We start from the raw sequence: 26,258 nt of genomic DNA, 5'->3' as shown, positions 1-26,258 counted from the left end.
AAAATGCCTAAACGTTTCTTTAGCAGTTTCCCTATGTATTAAGTAACTTTTAGAAAACTCATTAATAATTCATGAAGAAAACACAATAGAAATCATGACCATGAAGGTGATTTTATATCTGATAAAGATTCGTCTTCATTTGCATAAACTTTAACTTGGATTTTCTCTATCAAACTTGGTTCATTTCGTAAAAAAATCGGTACACAATGAGAACAAACATCATAAGTTTTCTAAGCTGTTCAATAATCTCGCAGATCGTGTTTTATCGGGTCTAAAACCACTCGGCTGCGCCTCGTGTTTTATACCCGATAAAACACTCCTGCTCGTTTATTAAACATTACTTAGAAAATTTTAATGAAGAGAAGCATTTTTGATGGCAGTTGCCCTTTAAGTCACAACATAATATTACAAAAAAAATTCTGTAACTGTGATTACACAAGTAACAATATTACAAAATTTACACCTACTTATAATCACAAAAGAGCAGGCGCATGTTACGTCATAGCCGCCATCTTGGTTGACTATACAAAGCATTGCTCATTAGCTTGTCTTGTTAGATCAACCAAGATGGTGGCTGTTTCATTGTTATTCATATCTCAAGGGATTTTGAGTCAGTCACATAGTTGCACACACTCTATGAGAGAAAATGATATCTTGAACGATTGTCACAGCTTTTGGAAACTAAATAAATAATCATAATGTTTTCTTATTCTTAAAGTAGGAGAAAATCATGGATCGATGACCCAAAAGTTTGGGATAACAAAAACAAAAAAAAAAAAAACAACATTGAAATAAGAAAGGAAAAGAAAAGAAAAAATCTTAAACCTGACCAGCCTTTTGAAATTCAATAAAAAGCTTATCCTTCTCTTTAGCAACAAATGACAATGTCTTTTTCTGGTAAAAATTTTTGTCAATATTTTCGATGTTGTCTATGACATCTGTCAAAAGATGAGCTTTGCCGACGTTGCTTCCTGGTGCGTCAAATCTTAGATGTGTAAAATGAACATGGAAATGAAAGTATGATGGTTGATAATGGATATAGATCCTTAGCTGGGATGAAGGGATGTTGTACTTTGAAACAATGGCTTCCTGGTGACAAAAATATTAATAATATAATAAATAAAAAGGATTCAATCAACAAAGTCAGTGGTTTGAATATATAACCATTTGAATATATTATTGCTCCATACAAATCAGTGTATTTTCAGATCTGTTCCAAACGTTTGGAACAGATCTGAAAATACACTGATTTGTATGGAGTAATTATATATTCAAATGGTCATATCTCAGCTGATAATGGTCCGATTCTCGCCAAATTTGGTGTTTAATTGTGTTTTTTTGATTGTCTATAGAAATTAGAGAAATTAATTAGAGAAATTAGAAAATAAGTAAAGTCAAAATTTATTTTTTCATGACGTCACACTTCAGTACTCTATTCTATAGACCTACAATCTTGGTCAAAAATGTTAAGAAATTTTTAGTTTTAATGGTGTTTTCATGAAAAACATGAAAAATTCCCCTTAAAACAACCCCCTCCCCCTAAACAATATTGTTTCAAGGGAGACAGGGATGCTTTACCTACTGGGACCAACATTGTCCTGGGGGAGAGGGGGTACGGCCAATAATTTTTTTAATAAGGGAAATTTTACCATTTCGTGATTGGATGAAAAATTCTCAACTCTTTTTGTCCGTGATTGTAGCTTGCAGCTACCAAGTTCATGAAACATTGAAATTTGCTATAAAATATTTAGCATACTCACTGTTCCTTTGTTAAGAATATTCTTCAGTAAAGGAAGATGGCTGTCATTGAGGTCTCTAATAGACTTGATTCCCTTCTTATGACATATAACTACCAGGTAAAGGTTCTCTGTTTGTTTTTGATCCCACTTTAAATCTGGCAGTAGTACAAAGCCTGATTCTTCGTCTGGGTCTTCATAAATTATTCTATCTGCCTCTGCTTTCTTTTCCAGAATGTTGTACACCCACTAAACAGAAAGATGTGTATAGTTCTGTTATCAAATTATGAACAATTATTAAAGAAAAACACTTTAGAAATCTGTCACCAAGGGGAAGTCTGTGAATTGGATACAGAGTCATCCTCATTTGCATTCAACTTTAACAGATTTTTTTGGCTAAACTCACTCACAATTTTAGCAAAAATTACACTCCTGGACATCTTGATAAGCAATTTAAAATATTTGGATGCAATCATCTGATTACAATGACTTGCCCTTGTATATACCCATAAACAGGGCTTACAATAACAATCAGTCAGTTGCCAGTCATTGCCACGTTATACCTCATTTCTGGTTCAACTTTAACTTTTGAGATTTTCCCATTTGAGATTTGACTTGAAAAATTCCAATTCTGGCTGGAAATTGTCAGATTACCAGCTGTCATTTTCAGCCCTAATACAAATCAGCCGCTCATATTGCATATATGAAATTGAAAGCTATTAGAGTATTAGTAGATCAACATAATATACTCCTTTCAAAATTATTTTGGATGCCAAGCTAACATCTAACATGAAAATTTGAAAATGAAAAACAAATTAATAGTTGAGAATTGCTGTAAACTATTTAAAATTTTTACCTGAATGCTAAATTGTTGTGCCTCTAAGAAAGGTAGTGTAATACTAGAATAGTCTTTTGGTGTCTCTGTAACAAGGTATGTAGTTTGCGATGTGTATTTGTCTATATGCTTGCTTGTGGCTGGGTAGATAACCGTACACTTGACAGTATTGATATCTTCAGGTGGAGAACAAGCGTACTGCCCATATATATCATTCCGCATGTCTACTTTTAGCTCAGTATTGGATGATAATACACGTGGTAATGTATCTTGAGAGAATGGGGTTTTCTCCAGAAGAACTACAGCATCTCCATCTCTATCTTCAAATGTTCCTGTTCAAATGGAATGTTATATACTGTAACATATTATTTCCAAACAATGTTCATATACCTATACCTCCCCCCATAGAAGGGAATTTGAATATCCAAGTGGTGGGGAGGGTCTGTGGAGGGTTTACAGTGCCATTCCAGCTATCCTGGAAGATTTAAAATATCCCAGGTTACAGGAGACCTTCAGGGGTATGCTTTGTTTAAAACCAATATTTTTTTAAAGGTCTTAGGATAAAGATTTTGAAAATAATATTATTCGAAAGCGATTTTCTAATTTGAAACAATGCCGGAGCCTTAAACACAAATCGGGCACGTTCAGTAGAGGTGAATTAATGGCATGGCGTTAGCACGTATAGCCAAAAGACTATTTGAATAAGCAAAAGATAAACGATACAAAAGTGTGTGAGCGATGTTGGATTTTTTTCTTCCTCAAAAAGTTATTAAATTTTAAAGTTGGAACGTCAAAAATTTTACCGCATAAAAGACGGAATACTCACTACTGTAAGATAAAAATCGCTCACGTTTTGCGTATAGTAGTAGAGGGAGCCTAAAAGAAGCATACCTCTGAAGGTCTTCAGTAACCTAATAATTAATATATCTTTCGATGTATTTCAACATTACTTTCTAAAACATAAAAGAAAATCATTAAGCTTAGCCTATTAGCCTTAGCTTATTATAGTGAATTTCAATATTTTTCGCACTCTGTGAGATCCGAGTGCCAAAAGGAAACTCTAGGGGAAAGAAAGCAAGGAATGATCACAGGATTAACTCAACTCAACTCACCGTGGACAAAAGTAGTCTTTCCACTAGAACTCTCTGAGAGAGTTTTGGTAATTTTAAACCCCTTAAAACTCTTTAGGCCTTCTCCTTGGCCTTCTCGTTTAGCTTTTTTGTTTTCATGAAGCGCTTCCTCTGTTATTTTTTCTTCTTCTTTCTCGTCTTCGTGAGCTCTTTTTCGGTCCGCCATATTTGTTTGAAGACTCATATGCATGCTGGTAAATATTTTTCAGACGTTATGTCTGGTAGCAGAATCATTGGGGGAGGGGAGGGTGCGGGGAATTTACTAAAGCGAATCGTTACTTTTTAAACTATCCCAGGGAGGGGTAGAGTATTTTAATTTGATTCTACGGGGAACAGCAACAACCATGATATGCTGACTTATTTTAACAGTTTTTTACTGGCACATGGTAGCCAGTACTAGTTTGCAGCTGGAAATTTCCTCTTTGAAATTGGCTGTGGATGTCGTCATCCTCTTGCATCTTGCACGATATGAGAAAGTTCCAAAGTAGTTTAAACTTTTTATTGGGAGCTCGCAGCTAATGTACAGCCTGACAAATCAAAGATGTTCTCCGATGAATGCGCTCTTAGTAATCGAAAGGCTCTTATAAGGGAATGTATGTAAACACAACAGGAAGATTGAAAATTTCTTTTCCTACTTGATTTCAACTTCAAAACCGAATGTTCTTCACCGTATTTGATAGGGGAATAATGTTCAACAAGAATTTTCCAGCCGCAATACTGCTAACTAGCATCTTTTACACCCCCCCCCCCCCCAGGAGGGTAGGGCTGTGTCTAACAATATGGCTGTGGATGGTCTAAACTCCCCATCCAAATCTGCCGTCATCCTCTTCTATCCTGCACCATATGAGAAAACCTAAATACATGCGCAGGTAGGCAGAGCTCCAAATATTGGTTGAAACTTTTCATTTGGAGCTCGCATCCCGGGGGGTTACTCCCCTATATTTGCTATAAGGTATGTGCCGCCCTATAGGGTATGGTTTTTCGGCTTTTGGGTCTGGGGTAGGGTATCATTTTTTGACATTTTGTCTGGGATAGGGTATCATTTTAGTCTGGGATAGGGTTAACGATTTGGTCGTTTTTGTCTGGCAAATAGGCTACGCTTTCTACCGACTCAAAAACAATAAAAATGCTAGTAAATATTGATTGCAATTGTTGTAAAACGATATTTTCCGTCTTTTAGTCTGTGATAGGGTGTATAATTCTTAGTTTTAGTCTGGGATAGGGTCTGTAAAATCAGAATTTTAGGTCTGGGATAGGGTCAGGGTTTTGAGGTTCTGGCGGCACACCCCTACCCAAGTTGGGGTGGTAGTACCCTTACCCCCCCCCCCCCCCCTTCTGGAGCTCGCATCTGAGCAGAGTTTTTTGGATGGTTCTCTAGCAGATCTCCCGTGCTTTAAGGTCTTTCCAACTGCACTCTCTGTTGTTCCCTCTGAAAAATCAACTACTAAATTCTAAAAGTAAAACAAGGCAAATGTATTTATTTGCATGGTATTACTAATTAAAAAACAACAACAAACAAAAAAACATTTAACAAACCAACTGTTCAGCTGCAATTAAATAACTGGTAACAGTGATGAAATCAAACCACAAAATGGTAAAGGTAAAATGTGTGCTTAGTATATGTTATAGGACTCCATATAATTGGATGAGGAAAATTCCGAGGACTGACAAAATTAGATGAGGCCATAGGCCAAGTCCAATTTGGTGGTCATAGGAATTTTTTGAGTCTAATTATTTCTTGATTGGGGAGCATGAAATCCCATAACCTATTAAATATAAAGCTGTCTAATTAATCCCATATCAACAAGATCTGTCCAATTAACTATATGGGATTAATGAGAAGCTGTATAATTAAGGATGTAATTAGTTCAGACTAAGTTCAGTTCAAGCATAAACATAATTATGTACTCCGTAAATAATTTAACCCAATTTAATAGGTCATCATTGCATGCTCCTTGTCTTTAAATCAAAAGTACAAGTGTTTTCAGAATTAATCCTGCAGGCTGGTTCTAGAGGTCATGATGAAGTAATCTAAGACAAGCAAATTTGTAATATGAAGCTGCACCCCTAGCTGATTGGTAGATTATCACATGATTGACAGGTGTCGATAATTGCACCTCTGATTGGTCATTTATATTCCAAATGATTGACAGGTGTCATAATTACACCTCTGATTGGTTGATTATATTCCAAACAATCGAGAAATGTCATAGCTAGGTAGCTGTATTCGTATGGAAAAAAAAAAAAGGTTAAAATTATGGTTAAGAATTACCTCATCAGAGCCTCTGAAATAAGGGTGTTTTCAAAAATGTATACACCTATTTTTTAAAAAAACATTGGAGATCGGAGGTCTGAAATCTGAGACCAAGTATAATGTTGCAAAATGTAATATATTCAAAGCTGAACAATGTAGTTTCCTTTAGATTAGTACCGGTATATGAAGCATGATCTTTGAGTTAAAATGTGCTTTTTCTTGTTTTAACCCAAGAAAACCTAAAAGCTCTGAATGCTGAGCAACAACATTTTTGAAACAGGTGTATATGAATAAAGGAAAATGAGCAAATGTTACCAACATGTATATAAAAAAATAAGCTATCATACAAGTAAAAAAGATTGTTTTGATGACAAGCTTATCTTACAAGGTTGTAATGAGTTTTATATGTTACCCTGAAGGTGACCGCGTAGGTCAAAAGCTCGTTAAAATAAAAATAAATTTAAAGGTCGGTGAAACGAATCTAACCAAATGAAGTTAAACCCAACCTACAAACACCTATTTGATTTTAAGTAAGAAAGAGTTTTATACAGTAATGAAATGAAATGAAAGCAAACAGCTGCCAGGAGCAAGATTACTATATCATTCCTTTTAGTAAAACAATTATATAACAATCCATCATCATTTTACCCTGGGGAAAAAAGTGCCAGGGATGCTCATTGGAAATTTTCAAAAAAAACCCTAAAAGATACCAGTAGTCTTTAAAAAAGGGCTTAGCTGAATGATTTTTAACCCCTAAGAAATACCACAACAAATAACATTAAATTCTATATAAAAAGCACCTAGGATAAGCCATATGGATGCGCGCTTCTCTCCTTTTCTGACACCCTGATTTTCAAAAATTCGCATTGAACACCCTAAAAGATACCAAATCGCGAATTTTTACCCCTAAGAGATAGGATGAGCATCCCTGGTACTTTTTTCCCCGAGTCCCCCCCCTGGCCATTTTACCCATTAAACAATCAGAAAAAGTAAATTAAATTATTCTTCTTAAACACGCTGTATTTTTTACCTTATCATTTGAACAGTTTCTTGTACAATTTTTTCACGTGTTTAAAAGCCTTATCAATAAATTACTTAAATGCATGATCTTTGGGAGGGAAAGGCATTCTAAAACTCCCACTGCCTTATGATTTATATGCCGTCATTAAGCTAAGCAAATCCAAGGGGCTTCACAGCAGCCACGTCATAAGGCAAAACAATAACTACATTTCTTTTTTGAAAATAAAATGCAAAACAATGTGTTATTCCTGCTCTAATATGCCAGGCCATGTGAAACCCCTCTTGACTATATTGATAGCATCAAATTCTAAAAGTCCTGTTAAATTTCAACTTTTAGCTAACACTTGTGAGAAAAGTTTTAAAGGGGGCTCACACAGCACAATTTTGAAAACTGTGCCGCAAACAAGTTTCAGGATACACTTGCACCATGAAACAACCTCATAAAACTTGTGTTGCAACTGCCGCTGTTGTGTACAAGTTTCAGCTAAAAATTTTAACAAGTATAGCAGGGCCTCAAATCTTTATTTAAAAACCTAAAAAAATCTATGTTTATGTAACTATACCCTCCCTACTAAATTAGTTAATTAAATTAGTTATATCTTAAAACTATTCACAATTAATGAAATCATACTGTCATAAATTAATTGTCCCAAGTATACTTAGTATATTCTTAAAATTTATGAAGAATTACATGTACCAGTACCTAGCATTCAGCCAAGGTCACACAAGTGGAAAACATATGATATCTACAATCATTCACAACTCTGCATTTCATTTTGGACCAATAGGACACTTGCATTTAGCGGAGTCATTAACTACAACTAAAAGAATCCCTTGCACACTTTTTTTGTCCACTTAATTACCACTTGTCTTACTATTCTCATGAGAAAATAAAAATCTAAATAAGAAAGGAAATTTGGTAGTGGTAGTCAAATGACACCATCATGAAAATATCCTATTATCAGCCAATTCTGTCATTATTGCACCAGACAGCTATTTCAGGTTTCAATCAATCAAGATAATTACTTTCTTACTACCTTAAACATTAAAGCTTAGACTGACAGAAGCCAAAACTTGACTTGTAGCTAGCACAAATTATCTAGGCACCTGGGTGAAGTACTGGGCTATTTCATTATATTTGTGCACCCCTTATCCAACCCCCCTCCCCATTCCACCCTGGTTAAGTGTGCCCACTTTTTCTGCTGACTCCTCCCCCAAACTTCCACTACAATTGTATTTTTTATTTCCATATGCCCTCAAGAACTTCTATGTTTCTACTTGAAATCTTAATTGAAGGAAAGGTGGATCAGACAGGTTACAAAAAATATAATGGAATGGCCCAATAGCAAATAAAAATGAAGAATGAGAAAGAATGAGACTTCCGGCCCATTCGCCTGCAGTACCATGTGTTTCCCACTTGTACAATACCTTAGTAATGCAGATAGTACATTTTAAAACATTGAAATGAATTCTCGTGATGTATCTCTGATACTTGCTAACATTGCAAGTTTTAAGTCTAGTGCCTTAGTAATAGCGTGGCTGTAAATGGGTGTGGTTGGCATCATAAGCCTCTTACAGCACGTCGGAATGCAGCTCAATTTGGAGGACTTAACAATAGGTTTCCAATATTCTCTGGAGATTAAAATTCTTTATTTTTGTCCTCTAAATAGACCCTTTTTGGAGTTCCAAATTACTGCTGTGTTCCTTGATTACAGACTCACTTACTCAGGCTTAACCTAGATTTTGTGTAGAACATTCACGTGTCTCAGTCGAGGTCGGTCGAATTTCAAAGTGTTTGTATTGTTGTAGTTGTGCATTCTTTACTTTACCATTGGTATTTGTGAATATTTAGACACTGATGCGAGGCTAAGCTTGAGTAAATGAGTCAGTAATCAAGGAACACAGCGGTTATTTGGAACTCGAAAAGGGTCTATTGAGCTGATGTGATGTCACATGCAAAGGGTCTAATAAAGGACTATCAAGGCTTGTGGTTGTTGCTCAGCCAGCTTAATCCATCATATAGTCCATCACCTCTTGTTGCACAAGCTGGCTGCACATACCAGTTTCTGTCTCTTATTTTTGTTAAGCCAAGTCTTTCTTGGACTTCATGTGGTTTCATAGCTGTGGATTTAAAGAAATTTGAAACTTACTGTGGTCTCGATATTCTGCAAACTTGGTATTTGAAATTTCATGTCGTTTTTGATATTCTGTGATCTCGGTAGTTGCGAGCTGCATGATGAAATTCGATTTTTTCCCTGAGTTTTGAATTTGCTTTAAAACGTAACGTTAATTTCCCACTTTCTGATGATTTGAATGTCATGTGACTATTTGCAGCTTTTCAAATGGCTGCATAAGTTAACAGAAATTCAAAATGCAATTAACTGTCATTTTAGTGCTACCAACAGTTGAGTGATTTCTATAGTATTAAAAATAAAATGAGAATCCAGCTAAACTCACCATCTGGTAAATCTTGCTTGTTAGCAAAGACAAGAATGATTGCATCCTTCATTTCCTTATCACTGATAATTCTATTAAGTTCATTTTTAGCTTCATCAATTCTATCCCTGTCCGCACAATCAACAACAAAGATAAGTCCTTGAGTGCCTGCAAAGTAATGCCGCCATAACGGTCTGATCTTGTCCTGCCCTCCAACATCCTAAAAAATGTTGTTCAAAAATAGTTAGAAAAATGAAATACAGTGGAACCTCTATTTAGCAACTACGTACCCCCAAGTGAATTTTAAATGGTCATTCAACAGAGGTTGACCACTAATTAACTAGTATAGTATATGAAGGTTTCCATTATTGTAATAGATGTATTAAGCTGTCGAGCCATTTGCTTGAGTATTATATCTTTGTTTATTGGCATGACACAGGAGTAAAAAAAAAATATGTACAATAGATAGATGTTACTAAAACACAGAATCAGCAATTTAGTTCATTCAGCTGTCAATTATTGGATCATTGGCTGACCAAGTGCTATACCCACGTACTCAGGGACTTCGAAGCAGCCTAAAACATGGAGGGGCTTAGATTCAAAATGTCATAGAAAACTAGTAAATGACTTGTATGAGGCGACTAACAGTGGAGGTTGAGACTTGAATATTCTGTGGATATTAACAAAAAGTAGATAAACAGTACCCCCTCCCTCCTTCACAGTCTCAGATAATGTCTAAGAAACAATATTTAATCAGATAAATTATGGTATTCATAATTTTTTTCTTCATACTTACCCAGACATTAAATTTGACTTTTTGAAAAGTTACTGTTTCTACATTAAATCCTACTGTTGGTATAGTGGTGACAGACTGCCCTAATTTCATCTTGTAAAGTATAGCTGATAACAAGTCAAGGATTCTTATGACAGTGACAGTCCTGGATAAGGAAACATTTAAGACGTTACCGGGACAGACACTACTGCATACAGAAGGGATCCTTAAAGTGCTAGTCTTACAAAAATGACACCAAATTTGCATCCTTACTAGACGTCAGTTGGGGCTTTCGTATCCAGTCTAGACCAGAATGCACCAGAATTCACCATGTCTAACTTGCATTTTGGGTTGTACAAACATATTTTGATCATCGTGTCTTAATGGTGCTATTTTTACCCAATCTAGACCAGAATCGAAGGCATCTTATTTGTCAAATATTAAGAAAATGCCTATTGATATAAGATTGAAAGCTGCCTGTTAGTCAATATAAAGACCTGGCAATCAAAAGTCATATTATATGTCAAGGATACTGGTTTTTCCTGCAGCATCTAAACCAAGCATAAGTATTCTCATTTCTTTGTTTCCGAATATCTTTGATAACAGCTTCCCCATGGTGGAGCTTTATTTCAGATACCTAAAAAAATGACAATTTTTTTTAGTCAAGAAATGGTTCATTCTAAACACTGATTGAAAATATCAGAAGTGTTAATTGTATTACTTTTGTGTAAGAAGCAGACAGCCATGTATGTATAGTTTCAGAGATAGATAGATAGATTTTTATTTCTCTCATGTAGTTGAAAGTTTACAACTTTTGCTAGTAGTACAGTAAATGAGGGTTTTTAGTATTTGTATACACCTACTTGCAAGAACGCTGTCATTCGAAAAATAGAACATTAGTGATTTAGTGGGATAGGAATTATATATTAAAAAACAAAAGAAGATCACTGAAGCTGAACTTTTTCTTTTGTCTTTTAATGTATTCCTTTCTCACTAAATTCCTAGTGTTCTAATATCGTATGACAACGTTCTTGCAAGTAGGAGTATATCAGGCTCATTGCTTTTAATTTAAAAGCATTGAGCCTGAGGGCTAAGTTAACTGGGATGTTCTCTAGTTAGCCCCCAGAAAAGTTTTTTTAACAACAAGACACTTTGTTTTGATAAAGCCTCAATGCAACTTGGAATACAATCTAATGTGAATCTATTTTGAGTACACATGAACTTCTAGATGAATCTATTAGCCTGAAGGCTATCTCTACTTGCTATTGGACTTACATCCAATCAGTAATTTTTGTGGTACATTTGTACACCACAAGATCTTTAATAATATACTAATAATTAACAGGTGTTATTAATCCCTCGAATGAATTAAGATTAAACCAAGTGCAAGATTATGTTTCGAATTTGCCAACCATGACATGCCATATCTTAAAAGGATAATTTATATATTTACACAAGTTAATTGAATTATTTTATTTTATCAACAGACAATTAAATTGAACAAAAACACTATTAAGTAATGTTTTAATTCGATGTTCTATAAGCTAACAAGCAAATAAATCGAATACTTCTCACTTAAGGCCTGACATGAGATACAGGAGTTTCAATGTTCAGTTGATCGATACTCAGTAATTATTTGCCAATTAATTTACAATGTTGAGAATAATGAGACTTTTCATTCAATCTATTACCCCATTCACACCAAGGGTTAAACATGTTTTAAAGTGGTTTAACTAAACAGGTTTGGAAAACTATCTATGAACACTGCACACTCTTTGGTGAAATAATGCATGTAAACTATCCTTTGTCTTGCTCTGACAATATTTTAGAAAGTTTCATTACATATTTGTAGGTTTCTAGTTTCTCAATATTTTTCCTAATGATAACATAGTTTAACTAAACACGTTTAGGTGTGAATAGGGTATATAAGTTAGCCATAATGTGAATTAAATCAGCCCAAAGTTTGTTCCAGGGTTCAGTCTGTGAGTATAAGCCATGCTCTAACTTGTAGATCTGTCCCATGAGGTTATTTCATTGTATATCGATCTCGGAATTAGCTATTCCCTGAATTAGATCAGCCCAAAGGTTGTTTGAGGGTACAATATATAGTTTAGATATGCCCTGACTTAGATAAGCCAGGAAAAGGTTGTTTCAGGACTCAGTAAAGTCATAGGGTATAGGAATATATGACAGACTCAGGTATAGGTTAAGGTATGCTGAAAAATCATTTATGACAGCAACACATTTAAGGACTTCAGACATTTAAAAAATCATTTGAGCAAGGTCAATAATTATAAAGAAATCCTAGGATAAAGCAATCATATATCGATAGAATTGGATATGTATGGAGAGAAATATATATAGATTTAATTAAGAGTGAAGATTAACACATGAAATTGGATTCACGAGATAAATATTAATGCTGTGGTTGCAGTTTAAACTTCACATGTTCCAGAACTACAGGTATTTGCATTTAGTAGAGCTCTGAGATGAAAATAAATGAATAAATGGATGAGATTTGAATGAACAAATCAATGACATCATACTGGCAGAATGTATGGTATTTCCTTTGGACTCTCTTAATTCTGAATCATCTTTTTTTAAATTCTATTAGAAAATCATGATCTATTTTTGGGCATTATTCTAGCATTAAGGATTCCTATTTCAAACAGTCTCAGCATTAATTGACAGTAACTTTATAATATAATCCTTTAATCTACCTATGATCTTTCAAAATATATACTACTAAAGTTATAAATTACCAGCAAAAGGAGTACAGAATAAATTTATTAACATTTACATTAAAAAGTTCACAAACATAATTACTTTAGAACATTAAACTAGGATTGAAAATAAAAGGAAAGAAAATCATATATGATTTACTGAGGAATTTACTTATTTTAGCGTTTGAATTCAAGTAACTACAGACAATAGAAATCAGACAAGCATTGCAAGGATATTTTTTCGATTGCAAATATGATATTTTCAAGTTGAACATTGTACTTCCGGAAACATCTGATTGTGTCAACACCTAAATTGCAACGCGTTATATATCATTTTGTACTTTTAAATTGCAAAATAAAAATCTCGACAAAAAGCTTCATTTCTTCCTGAGTTAAAAATTCAATGTTCGAGCGAAATCGGTGGTCGATGTTTAGTCAAGCAAACAACTATAAGTAAATAAAATAAAATACTTACTATTTGTAAACAAAAAAGACATAATATAAAAGCTTGAAAGAGAACGATTATTTCTGATTTGCAGCTACATTAAATTCTGTACAAAGAAATTTATTTTATTAAAAGTTTTGGAGGGATTTGATTAGTAAACAAGTAAAAGGAAACAGCTGAATTGAATCCAAAGGAACCTGGAAATAGTGTAGAAAAGTGGACTTCGCGAAATATAAAAATTAAATGTCTTTAAATCCCAATAAACTTCACGATAGGAAGAATCAGACTTTGAAGTTACTTGACAATTATCCACAAAACGATCGGGATACTATGAGGAGAAATATCTTGAAAATTTCAGTCATATTTGAGTCAATTTTACGATTATGAAATATGTACAATGTAGTGCCTCTCATACCGATCTGGTAAAGAAATATCGAAATTCAGATCCAAGATCAAAACAATAAGGTCTCATACCTCAAGTACAAATGCCCCTTCCGGTTTGAAAGATTTTAAGGGCACCTAAGAAGATCCCATTACACTGCCAAATGCTGGTAAAATTTAATTTAGATTTCAGTATTTCTGACACAAGCCTTACCTTCTGTTCTGGCTCCAAGCTTTTCTTCCTTCGCCGGCCAAACGCCGGGATTTTCTGGAAAGCTCAAGACCAATAGCTGGTTGTTCAATTTGGAGTGTAATTGTAAGGTTTTAGTTTCGTTTTGACGGGGAAAATTAGGGAAGAATAATGGTAGTAAGAATCTTCATGGGCGTGCCAGTCAGTCCATGATGGTGGCCGTTGAAAATAAGCCGCTTCAGTACCAGGACCTCACGGAACAACGTTACTACGTCAGCCGTGTACCCTTCCCCTCTATTTTTCTTGAACTTTCGCTGAGAAAGGAAGCCCGCTCGCTAGTGAGATATAGTATGTGAGAGTTTATAGAGTTGCCTGCGGAGGAGGCTAGGGACTGTTCATTTTTTATCAGGGAAAGGGGGGGGAGGGGGGGGGGAATCTGGGGGTATGTTGGGGCATGTAAAAAATCCGGCTTATAGAGGGGGGGGGGGGGGGGGGGGGCACATGTAGAAGAATCCATTCAGGTATAGAACATGAGAGGGCACCAGATGACAACAGCAATATAGGGCCCTAGTTTTTCTTGTATGGGCTCACGCTGAAATTACACCGCCGCCCCCCCCCCCCCCCCCCTCCCTCACTGATAGAAAAAATTAACGGTCCCTTATATTATACCTTTTAGATCTAAAGTCTCACTGGAGTTATATTAACACCTTTTTCTTGATTTCCTTCTTATTTTTTCGTTATCATTCACTAGAAATTCTTATGAAAATAATATATGAATTATGAGATTTTCGAGTAATTTTTCCCCAGCGTAGTCTCTGAGTCAACGATTTTTTGCACTTGTTAATAGTTTTTTCTTTGCGTTCTATGTTACTTTGATTTTATGTCCCCTCTTTTCCGAAGTACGTACAACTGATTTGATAATGTTCAACATAAATTCCTTCTTTATACTATCCAACTCAGAGTAAATTAACCAGACTTTTTCCCCACTGTTTTTAATGAGTCACAGTTTATGTAACGCACCAATAAATCTTTGGATTCTAGAGAATTTCAAATATCGTAACGCGATGCGGAAAACATTCAAAACTGAATATTTTCCGGATGTCGTTCTGTGTCCGTTTAACCTTCGTAGAAAATCGAAAATACGAACTATTTCCGAGTAGCCAGCGAAAATTAAACGAGCTCCACAATGCCTTTCGACGATAGGCGTGTAATATGGCGGAAAAGTTCTCTAGCGAAGTCTTGAAGTTGAAGGTGAAAAAGCGACTAAATTTAACCACCCAAGCTTAACAAGACAAAACTAAACGCTAGTACATTTAAAGAAGGGACTATTTTCCGCCTTGGGAACGTTGGATTTGTATTTAAAGACTTGGAATACTGATTTCTTTTGCTGGGCGTTAGTTTGGGCTCGGCAAGCGAACTTCTCTAGGGCTCAACTCTTCAACTGTGTGTAGGTATGATTCGTTTGCTATTCAAGCGTTTCCTTTGACACCGTATAACATCATGAAATATTCTAAGAACTGTGGTCTATGTTTAGTAGTTAAAAGTTGGGTGAAAGTGAAACACTCGAAATGCTTTCGTAAACGATAAAGAAATTGTTCTGCGCGCGTCATATTGACCATGTTGTTGTCTAATGCAACCAAGACTTCACATCCCGACGTTTATCAGCCCCATCTCGACAACCCAACGCTTCTTATACCAGTTATAGTCCCCTTTGACTAATACTTAGATATAACATCTCAAAAATGAAAAGTTTAGCTTCAACTATGAGCTTGGTTAGCGAAATCTTTGAGTGTTTTGATGCATGGCTTTGACCGGCGACATTGTTAACATTGTTAATTCTAGAAGCTAAAATACCATCTTTCTAATCTCGTTGCAGATATAAAACCCATAGGGTTTGAAATTTTTTTAAACATCCTCCCCCCTCCTTAAAATTAGTGCTAAGTAAACCTTGTCATTTTTTTAAAACTTCTAATAATATTTTTGGCAGTCCTCTGTAACGTTTTCATATCCTGAATCAGGCTGTTTTAAGATTCATTAACCATAAACACTACTCACCAAATAGAATTTTTTTTTGAATTGTAATATCAAATTGTCACTTCAAATGGTTTCTTTTTAGCATATAACAATTCCCCATATTACTGTTTAAATTAGAGATTATTATTGAAGTTATTTGTTTACATTTGGTTTTGTCAATGTTTGTTTCAGAAACTCCATCATTGTGTCTTTACAGAGATTACCATGTTTCTCACCTTTTCTTTGGAAATCTGACATTTAAATTTTTTTGTACATGGTATTTTTTTCTGTAAAATTGGCCTAAATATTCCTTAACATTCCGTTACCTCGTAGATACCACAAAATAACCAATTCAGTGGCTTTAGTAGATTTGTCTGGAATGTATATATATATGTATATATGATTACGAATAGATATATTCATATACATTATCTTTATACAAGCTGTTTATGGGTTCTCAGTTAGTGCCAAACCCAGGTTTCTGGGTTTTCTATACCATGATATAAATTTAAACTGGATCTTTGTATCCAGTTAGCAGTTCTTGAGTTTTTTTGTTTCCATTGGTGACACACAAAGGGTCGGACCCCTAAGAAGAACTGGTACAATAGGGTTCACAAGAATGCATTGAACAACAGGTGTTAAATAGTACAAAAGTTTTGAACTATAAAATTGTACTTTTGAATATAAATATAAATAATTTGATATTGCCAAAATTAGCCATAGAAAGTGAAATGGTTCATAAGATATTTCTCATTAAGTCAAGAGAAAAGAATAGTTTCTCAATATTTTAGACTTTTATTTTATTTTGTGTTGAAAATAAATGAAAAAAAATGTTTGGTAGCTATGCATTAACTTATTTAATAGATCCAATCAAATTTTACTTCATGTCCCCCATTTAAAACCATTTAGAACAATGAGAATAAGGTTATTTGTTTGTCATCCATGATAATTCCTCTACTCAAGCATTACTAGTAAGCAAAGAAATTATACTCAAAGGAATGACACAAGATCTAATAAAGAGATTGGTCTATAATTACATAATTTTTTCCTTCAAAAAATCAGAATATTTATTTTAAAGAGTACATAACTGTCCATAGAGACAAGGTTTACAACATTTTATTTCAATTGTTGTACTAAGTTATAAATATTTTTTTCTATTTCAGCTAATTACCTTTTAGGCTTACAAGGAGTCAAGATGGGGAGCATCCTTGGAAAGATTTTCCGCAACAAGGAGATGAGGATATTAATGTTAGGACTTGATGCTGCAGGAAAGACAAGTATCCTTTAAAAAATCATATGTAGTAAGCAAGGCATTTTGAAAATATAAAGTTGGTATTGCTGATTGTGAAGCAACAAATCTAGGTGAATTTTTCCATTACACTAGGAAACACTCTTCGGTTGGTTTCCTAGGAAAACTACAATGCAAGGCTTTCAGAATGTTTTGAAGTAGGTGGTCATAACTGTGAAATAGCTGGCTGTGATCTGATAGAAGGAGGGATCCTAAAATTCTTGTAGAAATGACAAAGTAACTGACGGTTAACTTAGAAGTAACCCCCAAGCTCCGATGGCTGCCAGTTTATTCTGAAAGCCCTGCAGTGTACCCTTTAGATGAAAAGCAATAGTGTTCCCTTTACTACCTAATCGTTTTAAGGTAATTGAAGCTACATGTACTCAAGTTAACAAAAAGTAAGGAAAGAGTACAGTATACATGAGAAATATATACTTCAGCTACACTTTCTTTTGTCATAAAATAGCTCTTTGCACCATCAAGTGATGGCAGCCATTACAAGAAGCAGGAATAATTGCATCTGGTCTATTTTGATTTACACATTTGAGAAAGAATACATTTTCCCAGGGGAGAACCACTCTATTAGTGTGCCTATTGTCATGGCTTCCATCATGTGATGGTGCAAAGCCTCTTTAATGTAACATTTTATACATTTAAGTTCAAATGTCAAGCTTACTAGATCATCAAAATAATGATTGTAGAACCCCTTAATTCATGCTAAGCTATACTGTACAAGTTAAAATTGGGACAGTCGGTCACTACTATTCCTACTGTGGGATTCAATGTTGAAACAGTCACTTACAAAAAGATAAAGTTTAATGTTTGGGTAAGTGGAAAGACAGTAATGATGTGTTAAACTGATAATTACTAGTCGTTAGCAGTTGGGACTGGGTAAGTGTGTTAAATACAAAAATGATAATAAGGTAACTGGAATAGATAAGTAAAAATAAATGGTTTTCGTTTTATGAGGGTAGCAATTGACACAGTTTTCATAGCTAGAGCAGTTTTTGTATGACTGTGAAAAGTTCACGGCAAGAACACGGTCGTGACACGGCAAGGGATTTGCCAGACCAATCACATTGCACGAGAATTTACTCTTAATCCAATCAAATACCCGGAACATGGCATGAACACAGTGTGGATACGGTCACGCCAAGATCACTGCACTTTTAGACCAATCATATTGCACATGAAAAAATCAGCCAATTAAAATTCTAGAAAGTATCACAGGCAAGGCATGTCATGCTTATGGCACTGAGCTTTTCACAGTCATACGAAAACTGCTTTATGTCAATCAGAGTATGCTGCTTTTAATCAGAGTATTCTGCATTAAGGTACCAAACAATTTTTTTTCATTGAGGTAGTCTTTTGCCCATTTCCTTGTTGCAAATGTTTTCTTAATCAGCGTGTTCCATCGAAAACTGTAGTAATAGCATGTGGCTACCAAACCTGTTGCCCTAGTTCCATGATCGAATTAGAATAACATGACACAGAGTTGGGGAATGGAAAAGAGGCGTTACTGTTATAGTACAGTCACTACCTGTAGTTTATTTTCCAATTCACCTTTTCGGCACTAGCCGGCACGGGGTATAAATTGTTTTAGATTGTGTTATGGTCACCAAAAAGTTCAGACATTGTTCTCGAATTTCCGTACAAATGTACTGACTCTAAATGAACTATTGACTTGGTTAATGTTTAGTTAGTTCTCTAAATACAAGTAAATGATCATTTTTCTAGCTTGATTGAAGCTTCTCTTACTGCTGTTAAGAGAGCTAACTAAAGAAATCTACCTAAATTTTCTCTTTAAAGTCAGTGAATTTGTATGGAAATCCGAGAACTTTTCCGAACTTTTTGGTGACTGTAACACAATCCAAGCTAGCACCAAAAAGGTGAATTGAGCTAAAACAAATTTTTATATCAATCATAATAGGACGTAGGAGGTCAAGACAAGATTCGGCCCTTGTGGCGGCACTACTACACTGGTACACAAGGGCTAATTTTTGTAGTAGATTCTGCAGATCATGATAGGATTGACGAAGCTAAAGACGAACTACACAAGATCATTAATGACAGGGAAATGAAAGATTGTATTATATTAGTATTTGCTAACAAAATGGATTTACCTGATGGTGAGTTTTGTGTTGGATATTTAACAAATATTTGCCGAAGGAAAAGTGAATATCGGTGAATATTTACCGAGAGACGAGTCTTTGAGTTTCAAGGTAAATATTTAACACTTATTTACTGTGACCAAGGGAAATAGTATGTTTTGTGGTCCCGAGACCAGCAATTGAGGGACCACAAAACATACTGCTCTCCCGAGGTCCCAATAAATAAGTGCTTTATTACCAAGTGTCAAAGAGAACAAAACAAAAATGGAGAAATGAATAATATTTTTAATGTTATTATGTTTTTATGCAAACCTACAACTTAATAAATATGCACTTCTTTACAAAGAAAATATGACGTGTCAAAGGCGCGCTCAAATGTGTTGCTTTCTGATTTCCGAATGGTCGCCAGGAAACAGTCAAATTTCTTAACGTTCACGTGACACAATCTCGACCAATAGAAATTGAGGAAAATTGAACTTTGACACTTGGTATATAATGATCCCCGATATTCACTGAGCCTGCCGCAAATAACTATTTTAGTATCTCCAAGTGAATTTAATAAATAATGGAGAGAGAGAACTTTCTTTTGTTCAAATTCTATCTATCTCTGCAAGCAGAAATTGACAAATGAGCATAAGACGTCATTATATTCACTTGTGTAAAAGTATTAAATTTCATTTGTTTATTCCTTTCTTGGCGTTTCAGAAAAGAAATTAATGCAGTCTGTACAGTTGTACATCACTGTCTGGGTGTCTTTCAGCATTGATCTCTGTCTGTCTGTCTGTCTCTCTTTGCCTGTCTATCTTTCTTCATTCATTTTATTTTTGCTTCTTATTGTCAGGCTCTTTACACATATTCCTGTATTTCATTTTGGTTGTTTGTCTGTTTGTCTGGTTGTTTGTCTACATTAATCTCTGTGTTTTTGTCTATTGTTCTGTCTGTTTGTCTTACTTTCTCTTGTTATTATCTAAATGTCTGTCTGTCTGTCTGTCTGTCTGTCTTTCTCTTTTATTTAATCTGAGTGTCTGAATGTCTGTATGCCTGAATGTCTGTATGTCTGCATGTATCTGTTGATGGTGGACTACTTTGATGATACAGTTGCCATCTTAGATTACAAGGCATTATAGGTGTTCAGAGAGCCAGTTCTCCACAAGAGAATACAACAAAAGATGAATTAATGTAGGACAGCGATCACCTTTACTCATAAAAAAAAGACAAATGCACAAAATTCTATGTACACCTACTTGCAAGTACGTTGTCATACGAAAATAGAACATTAGTGATTTAGTGGGATAGGAATTATATTAAAAAACAAAAGAAAATCACTGAAGCTGAACTTTTTCTTTTGTCTTTTAATGTATTCCTTTCTCACTAAATTGCTAATGTTCTATTCTTGTATGACAACCTTCTTGCAAGTAGGTGTATATTCCATCATCTTTGTTTTGTTTTGCCCCCTGGCAAGATGGCCGCCGTATCATTAAAGTAGTCCATTGTATGTTTGTGGTATTATGTATTAATGCTTTTGGTTATCTATTCCAGCACTCAAGCCTAATCAAATTGAGGAAAGATTTAACCTTTCGAAATACAGAGATAGAAAGTGGTATGTTCAACCTTCATGTGCAACTACAGGTGATGGCCTCTATGAAGGCTTGACATGGCTCAACAATAACTACAAATCATGATTAAAACACCTAGTTTAATACCACAAGAATCCAACTTCATAACAAAAAATGGAAACTTTAAAGGGAAGCACGGACACTAAAAGTACAGCAGCGCAACTTAATCCCGTGAACGTGTCTAGGAAATTGTAAGCAATTGTGGATTCTTCTTTTATAGCAATGTGTATAGAACAAGAGGCATTCTTTTTGTTCTAAAAAAATTCCATTTAGAGGGTACATTGAAAATGTTTAGTATATTTGTATATTAATTAGTATAATTTTAGACTTAAATGTAGAGTTTCGCACGCTGTGATTGGTTGAGTGACCAGTGATTCTGAGATGATAGTTAGTGCTTGAGCAGTGATTTTGAGGTTTCCCTAAGTTTGCCAGAGTGGAAGTGATACAGAAACGTTTTTTAACCCTGAATTTCATCTTTCCTCTGAAATTCAAGTCTGAAATTATACTAGGACGATTATTCCCGTCAGGCTCAGTGTTTATGGTAGATATTTACCTCGCTGTTCAAAGACTTGCGGCTCGGTAAATATTCACTAATAATTACTTCTCCTTAGGCGAATAATTGTTATTGATAAATAATCGTGTTGTCTGTTTAGGCAATGTTGTGATTATCCTGTCAGATATAACGAACAAATTCCAGTCCAAGTTTGCAAATATATAAAAATATATATAGCTCTCTAACAGATTCACCCTCTTGTATTTTTTATGTTTCACTGAGAAAATATTTCAATTTTTGTACACCTTAAAATTGCATCGCAACATTACTGTTGCAGTCATTCCTCTTGGGAGGCATTTGCAACAATAGATATTCTAATACCAGTAGCCTGACTTGGACCACAAGCCATAAATACTTGAACTGTAGACCATGGAGGCATCCAAATAACCCATTGTTTTAGTATAAGCAAACAAGTTCGAGAGTATAATTTATAAAATAACAAAAGACATTGCAATCATCGGCAGTACTTTGATTTGTTTAATTCCATCTCTACTCATGATTTATGAAGTAATAACTACCAGTGCTAAGAATAACGGCTGGTCAGTCGCTGGTCAGGATTAAATAACTCTTTCATACCTCGTTTCTGGCTCAACGTTCCTGGTCAAAAACTACCAGCAAAGGCAAAGTTTTGACTGGACAACTTCCAATTCTGTTTGAACATTGTCCAATGGTCATCATTTTTAGCATAATTTGCCCGCGATAGTGATGTAGCCAATCAGAACTAAGTTGTGATAAAGATTCCATGAGTTTGTTTATACTAATTTTTCTCAAAATTGCTGTGTGCTAGTCCACCAGAGAAGTAATTGGGGAAATTATTTACTGCAAGAACAAAAAGAAATTTTAATAAGTCTGTGATCTGCTACTGCATTAACTTTTCCACAAATGAGGGATGAAGGATAGTGTCAATTAAACCTACTATTCTGATGTGGATTGAGGCAAAATTCACAACAGATTATTGCTAATAGACTGCTGATAATCAAATAAATTTGCAGTGTACTTTCCCATGTACCTTTTACTCTACCAATTTGATTGACAGTTGTGCTGTTGCGAATTTACTCCTCATCAGAGTGTAGGAATGGAAACAGTGTTAATGGTCCATTTTAGAAAAACTATACTTATAAAGTTTAGTCTCTTCAATAATTCCTTTCAAGATCTTGTTCTATTCTAAATGGCCAGGGATTCAAGGTCGATAGCACAAGTTAGCAGTTTAATCTCATTAAGACTTAATGATCATCTCAAGACTACAGTCTTACGAATAACAAACAGAACAAAAAATGAGATATTGGAAAATTAAGAGTTGGAAATTTACAGAAGCTTGTTGGATGGTCGAGACAAAAGGGTAATTATACACCAATTTTTTGCTGCTGAAAATGATGTTCTGTTTCCTTTTTGATGGTTAGACTCGATGTAGCTTGACTACTGCCTATTTTAAACAGACCATCATAACATACATGTTGAGAAGTTTTGCATGAACATCACATCCATGTTAGAGGACAGAATATAGAATCCCTTTGTTCTGAGGAACTTGATAAATACAGTATAAAATGTATGAACACATCAAGTCCTTTCTTGTTACTCGGACAAATTCAGGAAAGGTCTATAAATATGATGAATAATCATGTAAAATGATTGTATTGTTCCTACCATCCAACATGGTTACAGTCATGTTATCACACTAAATCAAAGTCTTATAAATTTCCCCCAAGTTAAATGGTACATTAATTAATAAGCATGTCAACATTTTCAAAGGGACACTATCAACAAAGTTCAAAACTGGTTAACAATTGTACATTGAAATAGTATAAGTAACCTTTATTGAGCTTTTAGAACAATTTCTTATGCCATCTAAAACAAGGGTAAAAGCCCTAATACAAGACTGTTCAAGTATATTTTTTTCTAGGCTAGGGTAGATCTATTCAAAAAGTATTATAACTTTATTCTACAAATAGCCCACTTCTGAGATATCCTTTGCCTGTCACACACAACAGTTTCAGTGCTAAATTAAGACTCTCTTCTTTTCTCCCGCCAAAAATCACCAAGTATTATGCACGAAGCCTTACGTGGAAACCTTTGTGCATGGCAAGCAAAGCATATATCAAAAGTGGGCTAGACCTTATTAGAAATGTGTCTAAAAGCTTTATGCAGAATCCTTCAGCATGTAGATTACTAGTTAGCTGGTCTAGTTTAGCCCAGTCAAGGGTAAAAGGGAATGACCTTTTTTGGAGAGGGGATTAGGGGAAGGAAGGACAGAGACCTTGATCAATTCTGTCTTTTTTTGTCTAAACATAATTTTAGGTGTCTTTTTTAATTGTCTTTTCATCTCCTGCAAAAATTTTTTTCTTAAATATTCCCAACCCCATCCCCCTCATCAAAAAGGTCTTTCTTGATCCAACACTAGCCAGCTATGAGCATATAATTCAATAATGTAGTCTGTTCTCAGTGCCACAGGTCTTGAGGTCAAGGCCTGGCTGTTTTAGCAGTAGTAGACTAAGAACTTTATTCTTAAAGGGTATATTACATGAAATTTTTTGTTGTTGACATTTGTAAAAGTAGGACATTTGCTAAGTTCGATTTTGATATCAAAATCATGATTAAAAAAACGCCATAGCTTTTTGGTATGGTATCAGAATTGCATTAAAAATGATACCACAAAGCCTAGATATACCTGGGAACATTTTAAAAGGCATATAGCATGGATTTGTGAAAAAATACTAATTTGTGAAAACATACTGATTTTGTAAGCACCATTTTCGTTTTTGATATCAAAATAGAATTCAGCACCTCTCATATTTCTAGAAATGACCGAAACCTTTTTCATCCATATATACTCTTACACCACTACGTTCATTGCTACTTGCTCATCGGGACATAGTCTTGACAGGAAAGTTGGGCAATCTTACTTTCATCAATCAGCATTTGTAAAGGTACCAGTAAAATGTATTTGATTAACTGTAGCCTATTACCTGATTTTCCTGTCACAACTGTTGCCTCAATCAGCGTGTAGTGATGAAACAGTGGTAAAAAATGCTGAAGGAAGATCTGCTGGCAGATTGCCTACCCACATTATATTCCTGATCTATTTTCATTTAATTAATATTAGTTAATTTTTCATTTGATTTCTATGATTATAGTTGTGAATAATTTGCACTTTGAAAACTTGTGTCAGTTTTAAATTATAGATTTTCATTTAGCCTGTCTAGCAGGAGGGTCGGGGAGCTGTAGAGGGAAGGCTTGCCCCCTCCCCTATCCCCCCTCCCCCCTGGGCTGCTATGCAGGCTAATTTTCATTGTGATTATCATATGCACAGAAATTCAACGGCTTTAGTATCATGACACTGGTACAAATGTATTCTTAATAATTAAATACTTTAACCTCGTGACAATGACTATTCTCTATTATTCCAAAAGATTCTTTGAGCTGTATAGAAATAGCCAATGTAAAGCATTATGTGGAGATAATTATTAAAAGTAATACCCATAATTAATACCTGTTGATTCTTGAAACTCGTAATTAAATCTCGTTATTATAGTACTACATAAAACAACCTTTGTGTAGCAGTGAAATGGGAGATTTGGTTATGATGATGGTCATGATGAGGATAATAATTGTTATATGATAGACAGTAATGATGGTGGTGGTGATGATGATAGAAACATTAACAAAGGCAAATAAGACCCTAATTGCTTGATATCACTTAATTGACCACTTCGTCGCTAAGTTGTGACATGCTATAAATCGTGTTGGTTTGTGTTACGGTCACCAAGAAGGTCAGACATCGTTCTTGAATTCCCGTCTAAATGTACTGACTTTTGAACAAATTATTTACTTGATTTGTTTATCTGTTTCTCTAAATACCAGTAAGAAAAGCTTTAATCAAGTTAGAAAAAGTATATTTTGCTTGTATTTAGGAAGCTAACAAATCAAGTAAATAAAGTGTTTACCGGCGTTTGCATTGCTACGCGGCCACCCCAGACAAAAATTGCGACATGCACTTTGCAATAGACTGCTGTCAATCAAACATGTTGACGTCATTTACACGCGTGTGTGATTCAAAAGGCGCCAAAACTTCGGTTGATTGTTTACAAGTATTATGAGCCGATCCAAATGCATGTAAATGACGTCAACTTGTTTGATTGACGGCAGTCTATTGCAAAGTGCACGTTGCAATTTTTGTCTGGGGTGGCCGCGTAGCAATGCAAATGCCAGTAAAAGTCAGTAAATTCATACCAAATTCCGAGAACAATGTCCGAATATTTTTGTGATTGTAACACAATCCAATAAAATTTATACCATGTGATGGCTTAAGCACCGAAGTGGTGAATTGACCTTAATTCCTGTTTCATGCAAATCATTCATCAGCTGAATTGCAACTTGTTTTAGATAGAATTCGTTTTGGTTGGCAGTATTACATGGTGGTCTTACAGAGACACAACATCCTGTACAGGACACTGAGAAGAGCTGGACTGGGTCAATGTTAAAGAAAGAGCTGTAAAAAACATGTCTTGAGCATAGATTTTATTTAGAATGATATTTTTCAGGCTGTGAAACAGTTCCTAGAAGTTAGTGTATAACTCTCAAATAGTAAAAAAAAAAAGAAATTAAAGAATTGAAATGAGATCTTCTAACTTCTTAGTCTACTATTTCACGGTCTGAATAAAACCACTCCTACAATTAAGCATTGTTTTTGCCCATGCAGTGCAAAATGGTGTCAGAGGCCTGTATATAAAAGGAGGTAGACTCCCTACAGTAGTCCAA

At 34.9% G+C, this 26,258-nt stretch overlaps 3 protein-coding genes across 4 annotated transcripts; 1 reads left to right on the top strand and 2 right to left on the bottom strand.

The window, feature by feature from the left end:
* Positions 1-222: 222 nt before the first annotated feature.
* Positions 223-3,867, bottom strand: LOC116297305 (m7GpppX diphosphatase). The gene is made up of 4 exons (XM_089039772.1): positions 3,684-3,867; positions 2,593-2,903; positions 1,761-1,985; positions 223-1,089 (listed from the first exon to the last, which is right to left on the bottom strand). The coding sequence occupies exons 1-4, from the start codon at positions 3,865-3,867 to the stop codon at positions 820-822; spliced, it is 990 nt and encodes a 329-aa protein (XP_088895898.1). The 3' UTR covers positions 223-819.
* Positions 3,868-6,543: 2,676 nt separating this feature from the next.
* Positions 6,544-14,162, bottom strand: LOC116297329 (ADP-ribosylation factor 6). Its single transcript, XM_031705548.2, has 5 exons — positions 13,947-14,162; positions 10,717-10,820; positions 10,208-10,311; positions 9,433-9,631; positions 6,544-9,096 (listed from the first exon to the last, which is right to left on the bottom strand). The coding sequence occupies exons 2-5, from the start codon at positions 10,796-10,798 to the stop codon at positions 8,954-8,956; spliced, it is 528 nt and encodes a 175-aa protein (XP_031561408.1). The 5' UTR covers positions 10,799-10,820; positions 13,947-14,162; the 3' UTR covers positions 6,544-8,953.
* A 939-nt stretch (positions 14,163-15,101) lies between these two features.
* On the top strand, positions 15,102-24,987 carry LOC116297302 (ADP-ribosylation factor 6). Of its 2 annotated transcripts, none has more exons than XM_031705519.2 (5): positions 15,102-15,369; positions 17,099-17,212; positions 17,946-18,049; positions 19,154-19,352; positions 20,874-24,987. In XM_031705519.2, the coding sequence occupies exons 2-5, from the start codon at positions 17,131-17,133 to the stop codon at positions 21,014-21,016; spliced, it is 528 nt and encodes a 175-aa protein (XP_031561379.1). In that variant the 5' UTR covers positions 15,102-15,369; positions 17,099-17,130; the 3' UTR covers positions 21,017-24,987. The 2 variants fall into 2 exon arrangements, with proteins under 2 accessions (XP_031561379.1, XP_031561378.1); XM_031705518.2 differs by having other exon boundaries at positions 15,103-15,373.
* Positions 24,988-26,258: the final 1,271 nt, after the last annotated feature.

This window comes from Actinia tenebrosa, unplaced genomic scaffold (genome assembly GCF_029948245.1).
Source record: "Actinia tenebrosa isolate PJP-AT-01 unplaced genomic scaffold, QUT_ActTen_1.0 PGA_scaffold7__59_contigs__length_16204524, whole genome shotgun sequence".
Taxonomy (NCBI): Eukaryota; Metazoa; Cnidaria; class Anthozoa; order Actiniaria; family Actiniidae; genus Actinia; species Actinia tenebrosa.
The sequence above is the reverse complement of the archived record's forward strand: the minus strand, read 5'-3'. Positions and strand labels throughout refer to the sequence as shown.